Here is a 25,240-nt window from a genome sequence, read left to right on the forward strand (position 1 = left end):
GATGCAGTAAGAAAGGGAATACTTTGATTACAGCATTCAGATGGAACAGACTAAGTACCGTATCTACTACAGGGATATGGAAATACATTAATAGCTGGTTTAACACAGTTGCCCCTTAATTACGTTAATGCCAATATCCTACTGTCTCTGATCGGCTCATTTGTGAAATACTTTGGGGCGTCTGTCCTCCAGGACTTTAGTCTCACAGCTGTTCAATCCACGCTACTATGCAGTGTTCATGATGCAACGCAGGGCTTCTATTACTGTATTATCAGAGGCCATAATGATGCAATATTTATATGTCTAATCTTTGCGTTTCATTTTATAAAACAACCTAATTTGTTCAGTGCAGAAGTTTTTAAAAGTGTTTTTAAAATAAACACAAATGCCTTTGCTTAGTTGGTAGATGTAGTGCTTTCAGCAATGGCATTGTGTACGTGAACTAAGCCTTCGCCCGTGGTTTCGTGTGTGGATTCTAGCTGCTTAATTAGCTCTCTTGTGTATATTCCTGCTAAATTAGTCTAACCGAAGAAGGAACTGAGCTTGACACAAATCTGCCAGCTTATGTCGCTCACCGGTTTGAAGACAAACAATATTTGAGTTCACAATAGCAAACAAACGTACGCGCTGTTGATGCACGTTGAATTTAGTGTTCCGCAGTTAGTGATCTAAAAAATGGCCTAGCCACGAACATCGAGGTCCCAGTAACAAGCAACAAAACGCACCTGTACCTCTAAATAAAGAAATTAACTTCGAAAGTGCCAAAAGCTAAAGAAACAAAGCTTCTGCAGGTGCCCCCACTCCCCGGCAAGACTGATGATATAAAACAGCAAAGATCTAGAGAAAGCCGCTGTCTAGCCACAAAAGGTCTTGCTGCTTCCTCAGCACTTACCAACCACCAGTTCCTTGGTGTGGGACAAGTACATTTAAGTCCAGAGGAACAAAGGTGAAAGCAGCGCAGGCATAAGAGACCACAGTACTAATCAGTGCCTTAAATAGAAATATAGAAGCAGCGCAGGTGCTCCCAATTCAAGAATACCTGTTTGCTCTTTTAAATGTATTGCAGCAGTGCCCAGAAACACGGGAACCCTCCCTTTCAACTGGAAGAAGTGCAGGCGCACAGTGCCAGCCCATTTAAAGCACTGGTAAGAATGAAGGTAATTTTATTGAGGGTAATTGGCACAATGCAAGGTTAATTAAAAATGATTTCTGCTGGCACTGCCCCTACGCTTTAGAATCTTCACATTAACACTTTAAAACGTCTGCTGTCAAGAGTACATCCTGCAGCGTCCTGGGGCAGGCTCCTTCTTCTGGTCAGAGATTACCTTCTACAGCGATGTGGGCGAACTCAACAACCTTGAGCCACCGGTGCGACATCTGAGCCAGAGGTACATATAGAGTGCCACCAGACTTCAGCATCACCTCGTTGGATAGTGCACGGTGATGGTCTGCTCACAAGATCCGCGTCCACTTAACGTCTTCCTTTCAGGCAGTGCTGCTTCTGAGTCATCGGGTTGAGAACCTCACACTCGAGCTGCAGCGAGTTGCAAGGCAGTTTGACTGTGAAATTGAGCCATCAAAACTTGATAGTGTTTTGAAAGTGATCCTCTGGTGGCTAAACTTGTCGAATTATGATTTTTACTAAGAACTTTGCAAGTCAAAAGGTGCAATTAAGGGCTAAGCTGTTTTTTGCAGTTTTTGTTGGCCCCTTGTGGTGTTTGGTTTGATCAGTCTTTTCCCAATTAGCTGTTGTGAACATTTCTGCACTATTTCTCATTATTTTTTTAAAATCCTTGAATAATCCCCCTTAACCTTTTTGTATTTTTATTAAATTCCTATCTTATTTTTTTATATATATACTTTACCATTTAACCCTTGTTTCAGTCTTCAATGCCTTTATTTCTTAATTTAATTGTTTGATTGCGCGGCATACGTAACATCTCACAATTAGGGACTGATATGCTGCTCTGACCTATTTACTGATGGTTAGCCAAGAGTTAAGTAGCTCTTGGAGAAACCTGTATGCCCAACAAGGCAGTTTCTCATGTTTTCTTTCTGTGGTCAGTGTATCTTCGCTAAATAAACATGGCTACATTACTAACCTCCTTCTAAATGAACATGGCTACATTACTAACCTCCTGCTAAATGAACATGGCTACATTATTAACCTGCTAAATGAACATGGCTACTTTACTAACATCCTGCTTGTGCAATAGTCGACTGTACGAAAGCTTGTTATGCCATGTTTGATCTCGTATCTTGCTATTCTAATCTGCAGGTACACTAGAACAACTAAGGTTGTGCATTAGATATATCAAAATATGAAAATCACTCAGTGTATACTGTAGACTGGCAAAGCTCCATTTAACTTCGTTGTGTGTTTAAGCTTCTTTGCCTACGCCTATATCCTGTTCATTTACTGTGCTTGCTGTGCTGGCACTCCTTGCCGTAAGCTTTTTGTGCATTGTTGTTGTAACTTGCTCTTACGCTCCATTCTGTTTGTATTGAATCTGGACCGCAGTCATATTTTCTGAAAACGAAACAAAACGTGTTTAAGATGCCTTACTTTGTTGTCGAGTTATTTCGATTTCCTGTTTGTATGTTTATGTATGTCACCACAAGAAAATATAATGCACATTTTCTGACAACCGGTGTCTTCTCTTGACATTTCAGGTGCTCCAATAGGAGTGTGGGGAAAATGTGTAAAATAAAAAATCAGTGTCTCGACATTTATTTATGATTTTCCTGAAAGTTGTGCAGCATAGTTTCACGGTGGCTTGTGGTTTTACAGAGAAAAGCTGTTTAGATGACAGTAGTGTGTTATACTAAAATGACTGGGGCACATACCAACGGTGCGCAAGTTAATAATTCCAAGTTTCCTTGGTATGATGAAGAATGCTATAAGGAAAAAAAGGCTAATATCCTAAGCCCTTATCCATTGCCACTCTGACTGTCAAAACAAAGTGTATTTCGAGATCTGTAGGCAAGCCTACAAACATTTACTAAAAAACTAAGAAAGCTAGCCAACAATTCTTGCTATGGGAGGGATTGAAGGAGGATACAGACAAGAAGAATACAAAGTACTATTGAAACATTAGCTACTAGCCAGCTAATACATCATATTGGTTCGAAGGATTGCCAAAACCATTTTAGCAACCTGTGTAGAGAGGGAATGGAGGGAGGAAACTGGGCAGCCACTAGATCATTGGCAGCCGTGCAGGAACATTAATGAAAGTGAGGTTGCCGGATTAAAAATTCTAAAACCAGAAGTTTAGAGAGCACTCCTTTCTACAAAAAAAAATTAAAACGCCTGGCCCCAGTGCAGTACCGGTAGACATCTTCCAGATGGATCCAATATACTGATCTTGGGTCCTGACTGGGGCCTTCAATGCTGTCATGAATAGTGGCTGTATGTCTGCTTCCTGGAGTGCAGCAATTTTAATTCCAATCCGTAAAAAATGTAGCGTAGGAAAGCCATGAAACTACCACCCTATCTCCTTCCTGGACAGAGTGGATAAAATATTGGGTGAGGTTTTACTTCATAGGCTGCAAGTCAAAGTTGACTGGGAACCTCTTGACAGATTTACAGGCTGGCTTCAGGTCAGTGGTTGGGATAGTTGAGCAGATATGTCATATATATCCAGTTTGCTGTAAATACATGGGTATCCCCCCAAAAAATCCTCTTTATCTAACCTTTATTGACCTGAAGTCAACTTTTGACCTGGTCAACCGCCCTAAATTATGGGAGGCATTAGCATTTTTGGGGGTTGAAGGCTCATTATTGCAAGTGATAATAGGCCTCTATTAATATTAACCCCCCCCCCCCCCTAGTACGTTACAGTAAAATGGGTGAGTGCACTGCACCATTTTCGATTGGAAAGGACTTAAGACAAGGGTGTATGCTGGCCCTCTTCTTTTTTAGTTTGTTCCTGAATGATGTAGTTGAATATCCCTCAATGTTCCAAACATTGTAGGCAGTAAAGGTTCCTCCCCTAGTTTTTGCCTATGATGCTGCATTAATTACCAGGACAGAAAATGCCATGAGTAAATTGTTGTCCAGGTTTGTGAACTATTGTAATATCAAGGGACTGTCCATAAGCGTTAGTAAAACGAAGGTAATGGTAATGCAACCGTTGCCAGCATTTTAAAAAGAAGGTTATGGTTAATGATGAGCAAATAGAGGTGGACAGACAATGACTATCTTGGTATCCGTTTGAACAGAGATTAAACTGGAAAGACTATGTAAGCAAGGCAACTATCGCTCTCCAGCAATCTATCCGAGCAATTCTTAAGTTTAGATATAAGGTAGGCTCACAGTACCCGAGTATTCTTCTGCAAATCTATAAAAATAAAAAAAAAGAAGTCAACAGCTGCTGCCTTATATGGTGCTGAGATATGGGTGTATGAGAAACTAGAAAAGGTCCAGGTAGCTGAGAATTACTTTTTTAGCTCATTGTTGAGCATAGGTAATGTTACCCCCATGATCCCAGTCTTTGCGGAACTGGATGTAGTTACTATTACAGATAAAGCAAGAATCAAGCCAGTCCTAAATTGGATTTGGCTAATTAGGGCCACAAATGTCAAGAGCGATTTAAAAACTGTAGAATAAATTAGCAAGAGTATCAGTAAAGGCGTATGCCCCTAGTTGGCAGATTTCAGGAAATGGCTAGTGGCTATGGGCCTAAGGACTCTGTGGGAAGATCAAGGACCAGATACAGCAAGCCTAGTTAAAGAGCCGTATTTTGCATGTTTCCAGCACAGTCTTATCTTCTTAAAACCGAACGGCTCACTAGGTGGTTACTCTGTAGGGGGGGAGGATACTATGACTCACCTGCTACTGTTTTGTACAAAATTTCACCATCCGAACTAAGTGGCTCTATTCTCTTTTTGAGTCATATGGGGTTAACAGTATGTCGGGCACATTTACTTTATGTAATAGATTACACAAGAATGACATCTTCCTCAGTGTGTCAGCCTTTTTATGGGGTACTTGGCTGGTTTTTAAACAACAAATCGTAGGCAGCCGAATTTGTGCCCTGAAATCGATAAAAACCTGCAAATAGTATAGCTAGCCATGAAACTATGGGGACAGCATTGGGAGCATTGTCTTACATGGTACAGTACAGTCTTGTAATTAACCTCCTGGGGGAGGACGAGTTTAGCACACAGTCTTGCTTCTGCAAACACTTGGTTCCCATGAGAAAGTGTTCTGTATCTTTTTTACATGTGCTGCACAACAATCGATGGTAGAAAAATGTCATGTGGTATGCGGTCTGTGTTAGTCTGATGGTCTTGCATAGAGTTAGAAATGGGGTCTCTAGTTTCAGAGGTATGCACCCGTGTCCAAATAGGAACCACAATCCTAGTCGGGGCAAGTCAATTACACAACATAAATTCGCCTTTTCTCACCATCCAATAGCTTGGCACAGAGCAGACAGGCTTAACTTGTAAGGTAATGTGTAAAATATTTGTGCAGCACACACAATAATACCAGGAGGTACACCACCAAAAGAGACTCCCTTTGGATGTAGAAAAAATAAGGCTTATTTATCTGATTCAATACAAATATAGATCCAATTTCGTAAATAGTGTAATATTTACTGTGCAGGTTCTGGAAATAAAGCAAGGTTGATGTGCAAATGTAGAGAACCAGGGGGTGGCGCCAGAGGACCCCTCGGTATGGGAATGCGATATCTTTATGGGCTCTGGTACTGTCATGGTTGTGCTACTCTCTAGGAGCTGTGCGAGGCTAAGCTCGGCCAGGGCACGCGGGTGGACTTGAAAGGAGGGGGTGATTCAGTAAAGCAGGTCTGTTCATGGGAGTTCACAAGTGTAAATGGCAGTTTGTAAAACGCTGCTCAGGTTGATGAAAAGTAGCGAGCGGCAGAGGAAAGCAGGGCTGCTCTGGGCAAATGACTATTGTGAGCGGTCAAGTTTGGCAAGGCTGCTGGTGTGGGGAAAAGTAACAAGCGCAAAGGAAAGCAGGGCTGTTCTGGGCAGTTCACAGATGCGAGCAGTGGAGTTTTTCAAGGCCGCTGGTATTGAGGAAAAGTAGCGAGCAGTAAAGGAAAGCAGGGCCGCTCAGTCACTCTGGGTTTGAAGAGTGATTCTTGGGCTATCGGCAGGCAGCAGGGTGGCAGGGCAGCAGTTCCTGAGAGCAGTCAAACCTGGCAGAGTGGCAATCCTGGAACAAAGCAGTCTTTAATCCAGCAGCGCGTTCTTGAGTCCAGAAGCGTACTGATTTTAGAGGGCCAAGGACCCAGTACTTAAGCTAGAAAGTGTCTTTGATGTGGGGGGTGAATACAAATATTTCTTGTGAAGTGCACAGGTCCCCCTTTCAGGTCAGCCTTGGCTCCGGACCATCGGTAGGAGGTAGTCGGGCCCTTTGTGTGGACTCCAGAGAGTACCCTTCGAGGGGTAGGTGTGAGCCCTTCCCAGCATCCTCCCCCGAAGACCCAAGCCCATACCACACATTTCAGTGTCACTCTCTCCCCTAGGGCATGTTGTGGGAGGGCCAAACTCTATCGTCATGGGGGAGGAGTCCTTATTGTCCTCCTTCACCACAGTGTGCAGCTGATAAGGTGTGGGATAAATCCAGTGGTGCACTTACTGAGATTGCGGGCAGTAATAATACAACTCTAGGCTAATATGCAGAAGTCTGCACTATTCAAACAGCAGGGTCAGCACCTCCTAAGAAAATCATGGTTATCTGCTGGCCTGCGTCAAACTAAGCAGGAGGGACCTTGTGCGGTCAAAGAATGATTGTTAATGGGATAAGAATACTTGCAAAGATGTAAATAAACTTGGTTAGTACCACCATTTTTGCATTGGCTAGTCTCCAGCAAGAGGTATGGGCAGTCTGGACCAGACCAGGAACCACAACCCCAGCCACACAACGGCTCTGGCATAGTTTTCCTGCCAAATCTGTGTTTTCTTTTCTAACAGAGCACATTAGTGGTCCATCAGTGTGAAGTAGGTAGAACTGGATCATTGTCGGCGTGACATCCTCCTCATCCTTATTGTTCAGGAACTTGGTAAAGTAGAGTGACCCTCCACGCCCTTATTGTTCAGCAACTGGGTAATGTAAGAGATACTCCACGTTTTCTTAAGCAGTGCAGCTAATGTCTTGCCAGCTCTGTCTCCCTCCCCAAATCGTCCAGTAGTGACTTTGTTGTGCAAGCAATAGGTTTTTCTTTCAGTGACCTTGTCATATTGCTGTAGTTTGCTGAGGAATTGAGCCAGATATTATATATCCTCCAGAGCAAAGTACCCAAGCTTAAGAGCTTGGAGCTCCCACTCTAGCACACGTAAGGTTGTAAGTCTTGAAGGACTCCCAATTATTTTGACATAAACACACTCCAGATATAGACCCTGAAGGCCCCTGAAAGAGTTCCAGGGGACTACACTGAGTCTGCAGTGTGAGCAAATGGGACTTGCCTAGAACTGGATTGAGTACCACATAGAAGTCTCCCCCTCCCCAAATGACTATTGAATGTCCTAAGCTAAGACCCTTTACTAGTATTTAGCTGTTCGGAACAAGAAAGGAAGGCCAGCGTGTGCCATACGCAAGCGTATTGATCCTTGGCACTTGTCTCTCACCAATTCTTGACAAATAGTTGGCAGCTATCTCTGTTTTGACCGCCATAAGAAAACCTTTGTTTCAGAAAACACATTTAAAAGTGCTAGGACTCCTGTGAAATACAAAGTGAAAGTAAGTGAGTGATGGCAACCACTTATAAACATTTAACTGCTTCCTGGGGGTCAATAAGGGACGTTTGCCATAGTTACTTATAGGACTGTGACTTTTGCAAATTCAAATGGGAGGAAATGGAAGGAGAAGCCACACACTGCCTGTGCTTCGGTACAGGCAGGCAGTGCATCTTGTTGCTTCCCTCATCTACCATGTATGGCAGGTAGGTTCTGATGAATGCTTCCAATGACCGATTTCTCATCTTGAGACTAATCTTCAGGAACTAAACTGGATCTGTAAACTTTTAAACAGTTCTCCCGTGTGCCTCAAAGTGGCATCATGCAACGTGTCACCATCATTCTGCTCCCGAAGTGACAAACGGTGTCTTATAAAAGTGCAACCCAGGCTTGCTGGTGTCATTTTTTTTTTTCTTTCTTCACCTTCAGAGGTAGATATAGAGCTTCTGTCTGGTCCAAGTGTTTCAACAAAATGTTATCCAGTGGGCAAGGGAAATGTCATCCCTTAAGACCTCTGAATTCCAATTGTGCAGCAACTGCCGGAAGGAGATGTCTGTGATGGATCCTTCCAAGTTTTGCTTGTTGTATCTGGGGTTTGACCACGACTTCAAGGCCTGTGACAGCTGAGCCCAGATGATCACGAAGGCCATACGGGAACATTTGGGCAAACTCTACATTGTCAAACACAGCACAAACTGCATTGTGACCGGTCAAAGTCAAAATGAAGGTCCCGTTCCCGAGGTTGTTCCTGTAGCATATTGACATCATGGTCAAAGTCTTCTGGCAAGTTGAAGAAAAAACAAAGTCCAGGTGCAAAATGCCCTCTTCCCACTACTCTTGAACTCTTAAGAGGGCGTGAGGGCATAAGTGTACCTCCCGGTTTTGCTCTCTATCTCCATCAGAGCTGTTTCTTAGTCTGATTCTGGCGCACCCTGAGCTCCCACGTCCTTCTGACATGGCAGCAAGTAGAAGCTATGCTGGGGATCTTTTTGGCTCATAACCGACTTCCTCTGGCATGCATTTGGGCCCAGGGATCTGCAGGGGCCTTCAGTTCAGCCTCCACAAGTAGGTCCGCACTTGGTGCTGTTTGTGCCCCTTTGACTCATATCTGGTTCAGCACTGGCTCCAGTGCCCTCTGTGTTTATGTGTTTATGGCATTATCCCCTGCTCACATAAATGCTGATGGTGACATCAGGGACACCGGATGAGGATATCCCAGCTATTGTGCTATCCAACTCCAACTCTGAATTTAATCTGTCACAACCTCTGCCGAAGTGGCAACTGGCACCAGCACTAAAAGGCATGCAACCTCTCTCATGGCCACTCCTCTGATTCCGGCACTTTGCCCCTGCCACACCGCAGGGCCCAGACATTACATAATCTTTTTGTCACAGATTGAGAACTTATAAGTATAATTATGGGGACGATTATGTTGCCCTGTATGATGAAGACAACTAGCATGAAGAGCTTCAGAATTCCAGTGGGGTTAACACCTCTTATGATACTGGTGTTGTCTCCCTAGAGTCCTTCTACGGAGGAAAGCACCTCCTTTCCAATAGTAATGTGAGAGGCTGATGAGGTGTTAAATCTACAGTTCCCCAGTCATGGAAGTGAAAACTAACTGTAGGAGGCTGGTCTGGTTTGTAGTGGGTACCAAAGGTACCTACACCTTATACCAGGTCCAGTTATCCCTTATTAGTGAAATGTAGGCAGTTTCTAGAAGCTAGGCTCTCTAGGGGTAGTGTGGATGAGAGGCCAAGGCCTAACTAGGAGACATACAAAACCAATGTAGTCACACAGTACTCACACACATGAAAGAAAATACTCAGTGTTACAAAAATAAAGGTACTTTATTTTGGTGACACAAATGCCAAAAATGCCATAGACTGTACACCCTTAGGAGGTAAGTAATACACAAAATATATACACTAATATGCAGAAATATCTGTAAAAACAGAAAACAATGCATATAGTAAAAATCACAATGGATAGAAATGGGCCTGGGGGAACACAAATCATATACTAAGAAATTGGAATGCCAATGTCCGATTCCCACCTAGGCAAGTGTAGGGTGTAGAGGGGCGCTGGGAGTATTAGAAAACATCAAGGGTAAGTAAAGGAACCCACCAAGAGCCCAGGAAAGCAGGTGGAAATCACAGTAACTTTCCTAGAACACACAGGAACATGAAAAAGAAAATGACGCAAGAACCAGAAGAGACTGCAAGACACCCACAGTGGATTCCTGGACCTGAAGACCTGTGGAAGAAGGGGACCAAGTCCAAGAAGCTCTGAAGAGAGCCGGGACAACAGGAGCCACTGCTAACCTGGATGAAGATGCAAGAGGAACCACTGGTGAAGAACAACAGTCTGTACTGCACCCAAGAAGACGGATGCTGGTTCCTGATTGGTGCAGAAGATGTCCCACATCTGATGGTTGATTGCAGTCTGGTTTGCATTGCTGGATTCTGCCAACAAGCCTTGGAACATGCAGAGCTCGAGGTTAGCGGAAAATGGCACTGCCTGGGACCAGGAGGGACCTGGTGGACTCTACCTGGGAGGGGGAGGTAGAAGGGTCTCTCAGCAACTCGGAGAGCCCTCAGAAGACCAGGTGTACAGGAATACCACAGCATGGGGACAAAGAAGGTGCAAAAGGAGGACCACTCAGCATTACACACAAGGATCCCACGCCGCCAGAGAGCCACACAGGAAGCTGTGCATTGCTGGATAGTGTGCTGGGGGCCGGAGGTGCACGAAGAACTTCACGAAGGATGCCAACAAGCCTCGGCAACTGCAAAACACGCAGTGCATGGGGGTACTGCCTTGCGTGGGGAGGCAAGCTCTTACCTCCACCAAAGTTGGGCAGTTGGACGTCAGGACCGTCTGAACCACTTCAGTCCACTACCCGTGATGCTGGATCCAGGCACTTTGTCAGGAGAGGGTACCCAAGCCACCGGTCGTCACTGCAGAGGGGTGCCTGCTGAAGCAGGGAAGTGACTCCTTCACTACAAGGGAGATTCCTTCTTTCTTCTGGTGCAGGCTGAAGACAGGCAGTCCTTGGAGGATGCACGACCTGGAAACAGTTGCAGTTGCTGGCAGGAGCTGAAGATACAATGTTGCAGAAGTTGTCTTCGCTTTTTTGTTGCGGTTTGTAGAGTTCCTGGAGAGTCCAGATGCAGTTTCTTCGGTAAGAAGGTGAAGTAAAGGATGCAGAGGATTCCTGCTGGAGTCTTGCAATCTGAATCTGAAGACCCGCCAAAGAGAGAGACCCTAAATAGCCCTCAAAGGCGGATTGGTCAGCTAAACATTAAGCACCTATCAGGGGAGGGCTCTGACGTCACCTGCTGGGACTGGCCACTCAGATGCTCTCAGAGTTCCCTGCTACCTTGGAATCCAAGATAGCAAAACCCAGGGATACTCTGGGGGAGCTCTGAGCACCACCCTTGGGGTGGTGATGGACAGGGGAGTGGTCTCTCTCTTTCCTTTGTCCAGTTTTGGGCCTGTGCAGGGACTGGGGTCCCTGATCCAGTGTAGACTGGATAATGCAAGGAGGGCACCATCTGTGCCCTTCAAATCATTTCCAGAGGCTCTGGGAGGCTACCCTTCTCATGCCTGTAATACCTATTTCGAAGGCTTTGTTTTGCCTTCCTGGGCTCGAGCTGCTTGAGCAACTGGAGGGCAGAAACCTGCCCGAGAGGTGGCAGCAGCTAAGGCTGCCTGGAAAACCTCAAAAGGGTGTAATGGCAGTACTGGGGGGTCCCCCAGAGTGCATGGAATCATACAACCAATGCTTGCAAAAGCCTTGGTGGGGTATGATTCCAACATGTTTGATACCAAACATGCCTATGTTTGGTGTTACCATTATGTAGCTGGACATAGGGATTGACCTATGTCCCCGCACTCATGAAGTCTGGGGAAAATGGTCCTGGAGGCCGTGGGGGCATCTCTTCAAGTGCAGCAGAGGTGCCCTCACACCCAGGTACTCTGCACCCTGCCCTCAGGGCTGGAGTGCCAGCTATAGGGATGACTTATAAGTGACCTGGTGCAGTGTAAATGCCAGTGAATGGGTGCATGCATCTTTTCACGGTGGCTGCAATGGCCTTTGCATGGGATCCCTATGGGTGGCAAAAGATATGCTGCAGCCCATAGGGATCCCCTGGAACCCCAATGCCCTGGGTTCCTCAGTACCATATACTAGGTACTGATAAGGGTTCACCAATATGCCAATTGTGGGTGAAATACTTGGTTACCAGTATGCAACAATTTAAGGGAGAGAGCATAACTACTGGGGTTCCTGATTAGCAGGATCCCTGTAGACACAGTCAAACGCACTGACAAACAGGCCAAAAGTGGTGGTAACCAAGCTAGAAAGAGGCTACTTTCTTACACTAACACATTGATATAAATTCTACAGCCTGGCCAGGCTCCCACTGAGCTACTTTTGGCATTTAAAAAGGTACTTACTCACACCCTTTGGGGCACTTGAGCTGCCAGTTAGTAGATGGATTGTCCGTCACCACCAGGCTGCACTTGGCAATCCTGCCTATTTGACACAGTGTCCAGCTCTGGCTGGCATCCACCAGCATTGTCACTCCCAGTGCCTTCACTAAAAAATATGCAGGACCGCGAGTCAAAAAAAACAATTAGAGCTGTTTGGCTAGATGATTTACTCCTCCATGAGCCTGGCTCTGAAGTTGTTTAATGTTAATTGTCGCCTCTGCCGTTACTCCCCTGCCCGTTGGGATATGGTGGCCCTGAGCACGAGTGATTGTCGAGGGAGTGTCATGTATACCAGTGGGGCCCTCTCGAACCATGCCCGTTTGAGGTCTACAGCTCATTTTTTGGTCAAAGACCCACCACCTGGTTATGTACTGTCATGGTATCTGTTCACAAGATGAGAAATGTGTGGTTAGAAATTTCCATCACAAGAACAAGTTCCTTACCTTTGGTAACTATCTTTCTGGTGGATTCCTTACCTCTTGCCCGTAAAATGGACTTATTTCAAATCTTAAAAGGTCCCAGATTTAGAGATCTATACCATGGACATAACAATTTACTGATCAGCTCTACCTCTGAGCGCAAGCGTAGTCTAGAAAGAAACCTAACAGCTTGCATTGTAGACATTTATATGCACTCTGCTCGTTCCAGAACAGTATCAGTGCAGAGCCGCACAACGCCACATATTGGTATGCAGGAGAACTGCTCTGAAAGCTTCTGATTTCAATCTTTCCCAAGGGGGTTTATCAGAAAAAAAGGAACCAGTGTTCATATAGAGTATCAACCAGGACGATAGTACCCAAAAGTAACCTCTTTTGTTTGAGCAGTCACTAACACTTGTCATCTCTCTTTGTGCTTTTACGAGAGGTCATCAGTCAAATAGTGTATGCAGCTCCCAACCCTACAGCTCTATAGAACAACCTGGGCAGAGAATACACACTGAACTTTTGAGCACTTTTCTCTTTCTGGATGTCTCTACTTAGATAGTCCTAGACAATGCTGCTGATTCCTCATCATTAGATGAATTTTTGATCAGAGTGCCTTTATACACGATTGGTCCAGCAGAGGCAAGAGAGCCTAGACTGTAAAGACTTCACACCAAAGTAGCTGTTCCTGATCGAAGGCCATGGCTGGCATCTATCTCTTGGCAGGGCTCAGAACCAGGAGAATGTTATGTTCTTGTGTCCTCCCGAGCCATTTACAGCCTTGGTGGTGGGCATGCCGGCACCCATTTCTTCTTCTCTTGTTGCCTGCTTTTCATTTTTCTTTCTTTTTTTTTTTTTTTTTTTTTTTTTTTTTTTAAATCCCCCAAACTCCCTCTGCTGTACTCGCTACTGTATTGATGAGTGGCCACAACTTAATCATTTAATGCATATTAAACCATGCAAAAATGACTGCCTATGAATGAGCTTGTGTAGGAAGTTGGCTCTGTATGCATTATTTCAAAGTAAGGAATAGTATGCACAGAGTCCAAGGGTTCCCCTTAGAGGTAAGATAGTGGCAAAAAGAGATAATTCTAATGCTCTATTCTGTGGTAGTGTGGTCGAGCAGTAGGCTTATCAAAGGAGTAGTGTTAAGCATTTGTTGTACACACACAAGCAATAAATGAGGAACACACACTCAGAGACAATTCCAGGCCAATAGGTTTTTGTATAGAAAAATATATTTTCTTAGTTTATTTTAAGAACCACAGGTTCAAGATTTACATTTAATACTTCAAATGAAAGGTATTGCAGGTAGGTACTTTAGGAATTTTGAATTAGCAAAATAGCATATACAGTTTTCACATAAATCACATATAGCTATTTTAAAACTAGACACAGTGCAATTTTCAACAGTTCCTGGGGGGAGTAAGAGTTTGTTAGTTTTTGCAGGTAAGTAAGCCACCTACGGGGTTCAAGTTTGGGTCCAAGGTAGCCCACCGTTGGGTGTTCAGAGCAACCCAAAATTACCACAGCAGCAGCTCAGGGCCGGTCAGGTGCAGAGGTCAAAGTGGTGCCCAAAACACATAGGCTTCAATGGAGAAGGGGGTGCCCCAGTTCCAGTCTGCCAGCAGGTAAGTACCCGCGTCTTCGGAGGGCAGACCAGGGAGGTTTTGTAGAGCACCGGGGGGGACACAAGTCCACACAGAAAGTACACCCTCAGCGGCACGGGGGCGGCCGGGTGCAGTGTGCAAACCAGCGTCGGGTTTTCAATAGGTTTCAATGGGAGACCAAGGTATCTCTTCAGCGATGCAGGCAAGGGGGGGGCTCCTCGGGGTAACCACCACCTGGACAAGGGAGAGGGCCAACTGGGGGTCGCTCCTGCACTGGAGGTCGGATCCTTCAGGTCCTGGGGGCTGCGGATGCAGTGCCTTTACCAGGTGTCGGGTCTTTGAAGCTGGCAGTTGCGGTCAGGGGGAGACTCGGGATTCCCTCTGCAGGCGTCGCTGTGGGGGCTCAAGGGGGTCAACTCTGGCTACTCACGGTCTCGCAGTCGCCGGGGAGTCCTCCCTGAAGTGATTGTTCTCCACAAGTCGAGCCGGGGGCGTCGGGTGCAGAGTGCCAAGTCTCACGCTTCTGGCGGGAAACGCGTGTTGTTTCAAAGTTGCTTCTTTGTTGCAAAGTTGCAGTCTTCGGTGAACAGAGCCGCTGTCCTCAGGAGTTCTTGGTCCTTCTAGATGCAGGGCAGTCTTCTGAGGCTTCAGAGGTCGCTGGTCCCTGTGGAAAGCGTTGCTGGAGCAGTGTCTTTAGAAGTGGGGAGACAGGCCGGTAGAGCTGGGGCCAAAGCAGTTGGTGTCTCCCTCTTCTCTGCAGGGTTTTTCAGCTTAGCAGTCCTCTTCTTCTTAGGTTGCAGGAATCTATCTTGCTCTGTTCTGGGAGCCCCTAAATACTCAATTTAGGGGTGTGTTTAGGCCTGGGAGGGCAGTAGCCAATGGCTACTAGCCCTGAGGGTGGCTACACCCTCTTTGTGCCTCCTCCCTGTGGGGAGGGGGGCACATCCCTAATCCTATTGGGGGAATCCTCCATCTGCAAGATGGAGGATTTCTAAAAGTCAGAGTCACCTCAGCTCAGGACACCTTAGGGGCTGTCCTGACTGGCCAGTGACTCCTCCTTGTTTTTCTCATTATCTCTCCTGGATTTGCCGCCAAAAGTGGGGGCGGTGTCCAGGGGGGTGGGCATCTCCACTAGCTGGAGTGCCCTGGGGCATTGTAACACGAAGCCTGAGCCTTTGAAGCTCACTACTAGGTGTTACAGTTCCTGCAGGGGGGAGGTGTGAAGCACCTCCACCCAGAGCAGGTTTTTGTTTCTGTCCTCAGAGCACAAAGGCCCTCACCACATGGGGTCAGAAACTCGTCTCTCAGCAGCAGGCTGGCACAGACCAGTCAGTCCTGCACTGAACAATTGGGTAAAATACAGGGGGCATCTCTAAGAGGCCCTCTGTGTTGGATTTATTAAAAAATGCACACTGGCATCAGTGTGGGTTTATTATTCTGAGAAGTTTGATACCAAACTTCCCAGTATTCAGTGTAGCCTTTATGGAGCTGTGGAGTTCGTTTTTGACAGACTCCCAGACCATATACTCTTATGGCTACCCTGCACTTACAATGTTTAAGGTTTTGCTCATGCACCTATTCCCTCACCTGTGGTATAGTACACCCTGCCTTAGGGCTGTAAGGCCTGCTAGAGGGGTGACTTACCTATGCCACAGGCAGTGTGAGGTTGGCATGGCACCCTGAGGGGAGTGCCATGTCGACTTAGTCATTTTCTCCCCACCAGCACACACAAGCTGGCAAGCAGTGTGTCTGTGCTGAGTGAGGGGTCCCTAGGGTGGCATAAGACATGCTGCAGCCCTTAGAGACCTTCCTGGCATAAGGGCCCTTGGTACCAGGGGTACCAGTTACAAGGGACTTACCTGGGTGCCAGGGATGTGCCAATTGTGGAGACAATGGTACATTTTAGGTGAAAGAACACTGGTGCTGGGGCCTGGTTAGCAGGGTCCCAGCACACTTCTCAGTCAAGTCAGCATCAGTATCAGGCTAAAAGTGGGGGGTAACTGCAACAGGGAGCCATTTCTTTACAGCATGCATTTCTATATGCACAGACAAGCAGGCTATTTCAGAATGTTTTTTTCTTATGTTTTAAGACACATCGTTCCAAGATAGCCTCTGTGCATGCACGCACATGTGCAGTGGCCATCTTGGAATAATTGTTCTTGCTGTGAAATTAAAAGCATTCTAAGATGGTTGACACGTGGACATGCATGGTGGACATCTGTAATAGATCTGTGCCATGGTTTTACAAGTGAGACATAGTAGCCTTTTCGGTTGGTTGTTTTAATTGATACTCTCATTGGTCTTGGCCTGTTTTGTTTCTTTGGCCCTTACAACAATTTTGAGTCTCAACCTGATATGTGATCTGTGCCAATTTAATTGAGATATGACATGACCCAGTTCGAGATCATCCTTCTTTGGAAGCCTTTACAAGCTTGGAAAGGGTTTTAAGGGAGTACATGAAACTGAATGACTTTAAACGTTGGCATGAGTTCTGCTAACATGACAAACAGAATTACTGTACCTGTAGTTTTTCTGTAAAATGGTTTAGTAGTTGGTTTGGTAGTAAGCTGTATCATAACATTTAAAAGTTGCATAGGTTCTACAGGGCACCATCCAAGTTACTATCCCTGTTGTTTTTCCACCCTTTTGATGCAACTCTACAACGCTCAAGAACCCCTCTCAGTTTGTTCTTTAGAACTATGAGCAAGTCGGCAAACACTTTACTATAAAACAGTAAAGGCTTCTATGGCATATATGGCTACAAATCATCCTACACGCCTCCAACCATAGCATCAAATATTACATGCACTTGTGTCACTTTCTCAAGATCAAGACTAACATCTTGTCATCATTATTATTTATTTTTGCTTGATTAATAAAAACCATTGCAATCAGTTACAAAACTAAGCGGTGAAAGAAAACACACACAATAAAAATATTTCTAGCTATGGCCAATGTAGCTGATGATACTGGAGCAAATGGACTTTGTAATACTATGAGCAGTTGCCCTTGAGCATATCTGCTAATCTCCTGAGTGCAATCTTAGTAAGCCTTTAAACATTTCACATCACATAACGTCTGGTTATAGGAAAATTCTAGATATGAAATACTTAGCTGCCATCTTTGTACGTCTAGAAAAAGTGAAAGAAACTCCTGAAGGAGTAAATACTCTACCTGCTAAATCAAGAGCACGTACATCAGATACACGGCAACATGAGATGAGGCACAAAAGTACCTTGAGTTTGACAGTTGCTTGCGAGAGAAATTTTCGTCACATGGCTAGGTTCATAGAAAACACAGAACAATATCTACATCCCATAAAGTTGTATACTTCGGTTGAGGGGGGTGTGACCATTCGGATGCCCCTCAAAAACTTACAAATCAAAGGGCGTTCACCCACTGGCTTACCCTCTAGATTAGGGTGCCCTCCAGAAATAGCAGACCTAACTTGATTAATGGTTCTATATGCTAAATACCACATCCGCAAGGAAATTGACAATCATACTAATGTGGGCCCCCACGAGATCAACACCCTGTTCACTGCACCAACCCCCCCCATCATCTCCAGGAAGCTTCATAATGCTTATGGGTGGAAGACGCCCAAGATTGGGATAAGAACAACATAGTCTCTCGAATCTCCTGGCACATGCTAATGTCTCCGGAAAGGCTCCATGCCATGAGTGACAATTGCCCCTGTAATATCAGAGGATGAGGAAAATCCCACGGATCAAGGAGCAAGGATGGGAAAGATGGAAGTAGAACCGATGGGGCACATGATAGTGACATCGCTACTAGAAACCACGACTGAGCTTTCCTGAAAGGGTTCACTAAGATGATCTCTGCCAATTGTCTCTTCACATGAGAGTACTCTCTGAATCATGTAGAACGGAGGGAAGGCTTAAAGGAGACCCATGGTCCAATCCTGGAGAAAAGCATTTGACCCCAAGGCCTCCAACTGTAAAACCTAAAAGCATGGAAGCTGAGCATTGAGCCATGATGCAAAAATGTCCGTCGAGCACCCACCCCACCATGGTGGAGTTTCCAGTCGCTGCATCCCTCAAAAAGTGTGAGTTCCAGTCCGCTATCACATTGGAACATCCCAGAATGTACTCTGCTATCACTGATATCTGGTGTTGGATGCAAAAGTGCCCAAACTCTTTGGCAATATCCACCAGAATGCGAGATCCAGTCCCCCCTGGGCGATTTATGTATCTCACTGCTGATATGTTGTCCGTATGTAACAGTATGCAGCAGGCAACCTTGTGGAGGGGGAGAGAGAGAGAGCGAATCGCAACAGCTCCTGTTAGAAGCTCAAAACAATTGATATGCAGACAATCTGGAGACCACAGGCCTCCACCATTCCACACCAAGGTCACCCCCCCCCCGCCCTATTGACTGGCGTTCGACTCTGTTATTATCTCCGTAGAGGATGCAAAATAGCTTTGGGTTCCACGCATCCATGTGGTCCAGCCACCAAATTATCTCTGTCCTGGCCTCGTCCGTCAATAGAATCTGCTCTGAGTAAGACAGCCCTTTGCGAATATGTAGGATTTTTAGACGTTGAAGGGCCTGGTAATGCAGGGGGCCTGAAATACTGCCTGGATGGAGGAGGCTAGAAGCCCCACCAGGCAAGTAAGGGTCCTCAATGATATAGTCGGAGAGGCAAAGGCTCTCCACAACCCTCTCTTGATCGAAACTTGTTTCACTAGTGGTAATTTCAACTACGCCCTGATGGAATCTACTTGAAAACTTAAGAATTCTTTACATTGAGAGGGATTTGTGACTGACTTGTCGGAGTTTATCAGAAAACCCATATATTGCAGAATCTGCACAGTCCAAGAAAGATGCAATAGAACCAACTCTTTGGTTTGGGCCATGATCAAGATATTGTTGAGATAGATAGTGAGACGAATGCCTCATTCCTGAAGGAATTGCACCACTGGTCGTAGCAGTTTGGTGAAACACCAAGGGGCCGAGGACAGTCCAAAGAGAAGGACGGTGAACTCGTATCACTGGTTTCACCAACAGAATTGAAGAAAACGCCAATGCGGAGAGAAAATCGGCACCATTTACTAAGCATGTTTGAGATCTAACCGGACAAGCCAATCTCTTAACTGATGGACACCTTCTATTTTGAAAAGACGATACACTATCCATGAGTTGAACGTCTTTAGGTTTAGGACTAAACTGTAACCCCCCACCTTTTTTCTGCACCAAAAAGATTGTGCTGACAAAACCTGTCAGGTGGGGAACCGTCCTGACTATTGCTTGTTTGCGAAGAAGCAAAACTATTTTGTCATCTATGAAACTGCTCTCTGTTTGGGAACAACAAAGTAGAGGGGGAACAACTTCTTATTTGGAAGGGGAGTAAAACTCCAGTCTGTAACCCTGAGCTGTTTGTAAGATGACGGGATCTTAAGAAATGTGTTCCAAAGCAGTTAGATGCCATTTCAGCCTCCTCTTACCCCCTCCGAATAAAATCTCTGAACAGGGGATTACGTCCACCTGATGCTGTGACAAACGTGGTGCTGAAGCCACCTCGACTATCGCCTCTGTAGCCACGACCTCTCCTGGTCTGGGAGGTATAGAATCCTGATACAGCGTGGTAGGTGCCACGACCTCTCTGGGGATAACCTGATGAGACCTGATAGAAACCTCAGTATGTTGCTCAGCCTCAATAGCGTCCGGCCCTGGTAAAAAGGCCTCCAATGAACATACTCTTCATTGAGGTCTGAGCCTTGTCAAGAGCAGAGAAAGTGGAGACATATTTGCCTAGGTCTTTCACAAATTTATCTCCAAGTAGCAGACCATTCGCTAGTGTTCCAGGCTCTGAAAGGCCATTTCAGCCAATTTAGGGTCTATTCACATTAAGGATTTTCACCTTTCCGTGAAATTGGCACAGTTGGCATTCCCTAGGAGACCTATTTCCCTCTGTGTCCATTCCAAAATGGCCTCAGGGTCCAAAGGCGTACTGGAGTCTTTCATCTGCACCGCCAGCTCAAGGATCTTAGTGATGGGCCCTGCGATATCGAAGCTTGTCCTGGCAACCTCTCCAGACTCGGTCCAGACCCTTCTCATGGTCCTTAGTGAATTTTTTTGAGGAATGTGGCCACGCTCTGGTACAGTTCTGGGGTATCGGCCACCTTGCCGAGTAGAGAGGGACGAGGACATTCTGACCTTAATGTATCAAGCACATCTTTATCAAAGCTTTTATGTAGCCTCTCTTGCACATAATGTGCCACTTCCATACATGGCACCCACTCTGTAGACCTTGTTTGTATTATATTTTCTGAGTCAAAGAATAAATTCTTCTGAACCACAGTCTCTGCCATGGTGTGACAGGTCTTGCGTTTTCACTTGGCAGGCTACTTGGATTCATCTAACACCTGGTCTGAGTTGGAAGTATGTGAAACAGAGGAATGGGACACCTCAGTGTGTGGTAATGAAGGGGTTGAAAAGAGCCCGGAAGAATCTAAAGAGGCCCTGGCCTGTACTGATGATCTTTAAGGACTGAGGTAGCCATCTGCGTACAAATTTCCACCGAGGAAATAGGTCCCATTCAGGTTGTTGGGGCAAGGTCCACATCAGAAGGTTGACTCTCTCTAGGCAGTGCTTCGGAGGGGGGATGCCCCATCAACTCTTTCTGTAAACCTTACCAGAGGTTGAGTAAAAAGCTTTAGAGCTTTTATCAGAGCCTGATTAACAGAGTTCCTTACATGGTGACCCAGGCCCTGTACGAGTCTCTCCTCCATCTGATGCCCCTAGAGCACTTCGGACTTTTCCTGGTAATATTTGTCCCCTTCTTGGTAATATTCGTCCTCTTCTGCGTAATACGCCATGCTGGAATAGTAAGACAGTATGGAGGAGTTCAAAGAGGGGTAAAGAGAGCCCCAGCAGGTCAACAGAGGAGAAAACTCCTAATTAAATGAGACCAAACATCTCAAAACTGGCAAAAGTCGGTAGTGAGGGAGCACCTGCCAAAATTTTCTGAAGGGCAGAGTTCTTAATTGTTTTTGTGTCCTGTTGGACGTCCTGGGGATATCTCTTCACGTGTAAAAACTAAACTCTGCGCTCAAGCCAATCTCCGAGGCTAATTGACATCGGAGACCTTCACGTGCGCATGCGTGTTTATTAAAATAGAAAGAGCATTCAGTCCTCATGTTTCTAGCGCTCGCCTGGCTTCCCCAGGAGGCCAGCAATACGCGCACAGTGACCTACACGGAGCGCCCTTCATGGGTGCTCCGGAGGTCTAAGTTTGCTGTGGCACTTCTGCACACGACCCGAAGGGGGAAAAAGGAATCCCCCGATGGGCGCGCACAATGGCATGTGTGAAAAAGGAGGAAATCCTCCACAGCAAAGCGCCGCTTAAGCCCCACTCCCGGTCCACGGTCATATGTTGTAATTAGAGCACAAATGCTACCGGCAATGAAAATAAATGTAACAATGTAAGGGAGTACCTATCACTGGCTTTAAACAGCAAAGAAAGATGAAGGACTAAGGCAGAGACATTTATATGGAGAGCAGGCCTCGGATTGGGCATGATCTGGACTACAAGAAATGTTGCAAAATGTATTTTTTTGTATGGTTTAATGTTGATTGGCTGCTGTCATTTTCTCAGTAAAGAAAGCATAATCTGAAGCCTCCGGTCCTGACATAGAAATCATTAGATTCAAAACTACCAGACAAAACGTAAAGTAAAAGTCTGCGGACTATCCAAAACTGGCTAAAATGTAAATATTTCAGTACGTATTATTGCGAAGGAAAGAACTTGGGAGAATCCATAGGAGGTGGCAATGTCTCACTTATCACACCTACTAATAATGGGTGTCCATTTCCTCTCTACTTTAAAAGTCTGCGGACATGCGTTCTGGTGCTACACAGAACACCCAACCTTTCCCCATCCTGTGCAGTGTAAACATCCTTTGGAGTACTCAATGTGTTTTGGTATGTATGTGAAACCTCTGTTTGTGAACATATGAACATAGTACGTTGTCAATCAAAGAAACCTATTCAGTGTCACTATTCTTAACTTATTTCCAGGTTGCCACGGACTTGATGACAGCACAACTAAGCGAGTGCTCACAATGTCCAGCCCATTCCCGACTCATATACGTGCATTTTCGTTTTCTTTTCTTAGGCCTGTGATTCGCCCGCTTCCGAGTCAGCAGATGTTCGATCACGTCCAGAAGAGGCATCGAGTGCTGTTTTTGTATGTTGGTGGCGAATCGACTCTTAAGGTTAGAAAGTAAAATATGTTTTATATATCATAGCCGTCTAGCAAACTGAGACCGTTTTTCAGAGTTGTAGCGTCATAACAGCGTACTGTGATGAAAACGTACATGCAGTGCTTATATTGAAGAAACAATTATTCCAAGTATAGCTTCCCTATGGATGTGATGAAAGACAGTAAATGGCCCCATTTCCAACAGTTTTATGCGGATTTAAGGGTAGTCACGGGCACAAAAATGGCATCTTAAAATCTCAGTTCCAGATTCACAAAATCCGGATTTGCTGACCTTTTACACTTGAAGATGGAATTTGCTGTCGCGGAAAATCCACCAGTATGACAGATATTCTGCAGTCCTTTTAAGTTAGGGGTGAGAATGTGCCCATAGGAGCGGAAGAGGGTAGCCAGTGAAAAGGTGATAAGGATAACTTTGCAGATATTCATGAAATATCACGGTTTTATTTTTGCATTCATTGTAATCACCTACTTTAATGCCAATCAAACCGAGAGTAAATGTGCAAATTGAATGTGGAAAACGCAACAGACTCAGTTAGCAAGGTGCAAAATGAATTTCTCATGAAAAATACTTTTTTCTGTAAAGAAAAAACGGTTTGAGTGCCTTATTCCTAAACCAGCAGATTGCAAACTGTAGAAAATCTGCCACGTAAGGTGAAGGGATGTCCTTGCAGATCTAGTTTTTTTTAGATTTCAATGCATTCACCTTAAATGTTTTGTAAATATACCTAAAAAGTAAAAATCCTCTCAAGTCCTGGAAGGAACCTATAGTGATTATTTTTCATTTTGTTTGTCCCGAAGTGAACAGGCACGAAGATGTTTGTAAAAGGAAAAATGCTAAAAGCTTTCCCAAAAAGCATCTCTGATACCTTTGTAACCACTTCCCACCACCCTGATTAGGAGAGCCTTTCTTGGCATAAGTGACTAATCCGATAGTTTTTGTTGAAAAAAAGCCATCAGTGGCCAGACTCATTCAAACCATGTACATGTCTGCCGTGATTAAAATCCACTACTGTAGAACATCAGTGGGCTTTAAAGCAATTCTGACCTGTACCCTTGCAGAAAGCTGACGTTACATCTGCCAATTAAAAACACCTGCTCTTAAAAAAAAAAAAAAAAGTACCATCAAAAAGTAAAATCGTCCCAGACTAACTATTTTGTTAATTCATTTATTGACACAGGCAGCATTTCTGCTTACTTTGTGGTTTAAATTGGTTTCATTGTAACTCTGAGGCCACCAAAATATCACACACAACCGAAGATGGGCTGGAGAACAGGTGTGAAAGATCAACGTTGTTCTTTTGTCTGTGTCTCTAAAGACTTGCTGGTGCTTGCATTTTTCTGGAGAAAAAGGTCCTTGTAGCAGCTGTTCTCCAAGGAGTGTTCATGCTAGCTCATTGGCAGGAGATGCTGGCATTTGCATCTGCAGGCCTAACTCTGCCCACTGGGATGTTTATCTTGCGATTGCCTACAAGAAAAAAACAGCTTGCTAGCAACAACATTTTATTTTGCGCTTCACAACTGCGTGCTTTGGCACTAGGACATAGTGCAAAAACATATATATGTTTTTTTCAACCAACAACTTGTTACCTTCTGGACCTTGTAGTTTCGCTTTCAACGTTTTGTATTATGGGATCAAATCCCCTGCATTGTGAGTGCAATAGGCGAAAATTCCAAATTTGGCTGGGGGTATTATGCATAGTGTATATTTATTTATGCAATACTTAATTCACTGACTAGGCATTGACATGGAGACGAGAACGGACAAGTCAGCTATGTTTTACATTTTTACAAAGTTGCCAACTCTTTTGAAAAACTTGCTTGCTTCACGTATAAAACCAAAAGCAAACTCTGCTAACATGTTTTGTGAGGGTTTCCTATTGCACTCCCATCTTTTATGAAAACAAATATTGGTTATATGTATTGCTTTTTTTCTTGAGTGGCGTGGAAGGTTTTATAATGAGCTTCACAACACAAAGGCATGGCCGGCTGCAGCACAAACTTTCCTAACACAAATAATAAGTTAAGAACTGGCAGCAAAAGCAACATACCACAATTATCTATTCTCCCAAATGTATAGGACAGGTACAAGACAGGTACAACATAGGTAGCCAACACAGTAAAGAGCGAGTTAGAGGTGTTAAACTACTGTTGTATAATTTTCGTAAGCAGATTTACAGAAAGTGCAAAGCTCCTGCAGGAAGTAGCAAAACATGTTAAAGAATGCCCCGAGGATGATAAAGCATACCACATTAGGTAGGTCAGAATTTATCAGTTGATTCCATTTCTTGCACTGGGAAGCATTTAAGAGTACAAGTGTCCAGTGTTTGTACAGTGTCCTAGTTATGGGTTCCCTAGTTTGGGGGAGATTATGTCACTTATTTCACCATTTATATACTCCATTTGTTAAACAGTCAAGCCTATATTGAAAATGTATGTGGGTGCGCTATTTTTTATTCGATTTTTTTAAAATTAATTTGGGTCTATCTACCACATGAATAATAACAAGAAGGCTGATCAGCAAATGCCACCTCTTTCACTTCAACATGTTTTGGTGCTTGAATATTGCCCCCTTGGGCTACAGCGTCTTTCCCCAAAATATTGGTATCCCACATCAAATAGTGTGAACCAGTCCCTGCTTCATACAGCATGTTCACCAGTCTGATGGGGGAGGAGCAGTGGGACAGACCTTTAAACAGGCAGTCGATGAAGTCAGCATGCAGCATGTTTCCCTTGGTGAATAATTGTAATCACAGCCTGCT

General features: G+C 44.9%; 1 protein-coding gene across 1 annotated transcript in view; it reads left to right on the forward strand.

Moving 5' to 3' along the window:
- The window catches only part of TMX3 (thioredoxin related transmembrane protein 3), a 312,747-nt gene that overhangs the window by 103,831 nt on the left and 183,676 nt on the right, over positions 1–25,240 (forward strand). The window contains exon 7 of the mRNA XM_069219902.1: positions 22,374–22,473. Coding sequence (XP_069076003.1) covers positions 22,374–22,473 — 100 coding nt within the window. The remainder of the gene's footprint in view (positions 1–22,373; positions 22,474–25,240) is intronic.

The sequence above is a fragment of the Pleurodeles waltl genome, chromosome 2_2 (assembly GCF_031143425.1).
Source record: "Pleurodeles waltl isolate 20211129_DDA chromosome 2_2, aPleWal1.hap1.20221129, whole genome shotgun sequence".
Classification (NCBI taxonomy): Eukaryota; Metazoa; Chordata; class Amphibia; order Caudata; family Salamandridae; genus Pleurodeles; species Pleurodeles waltl.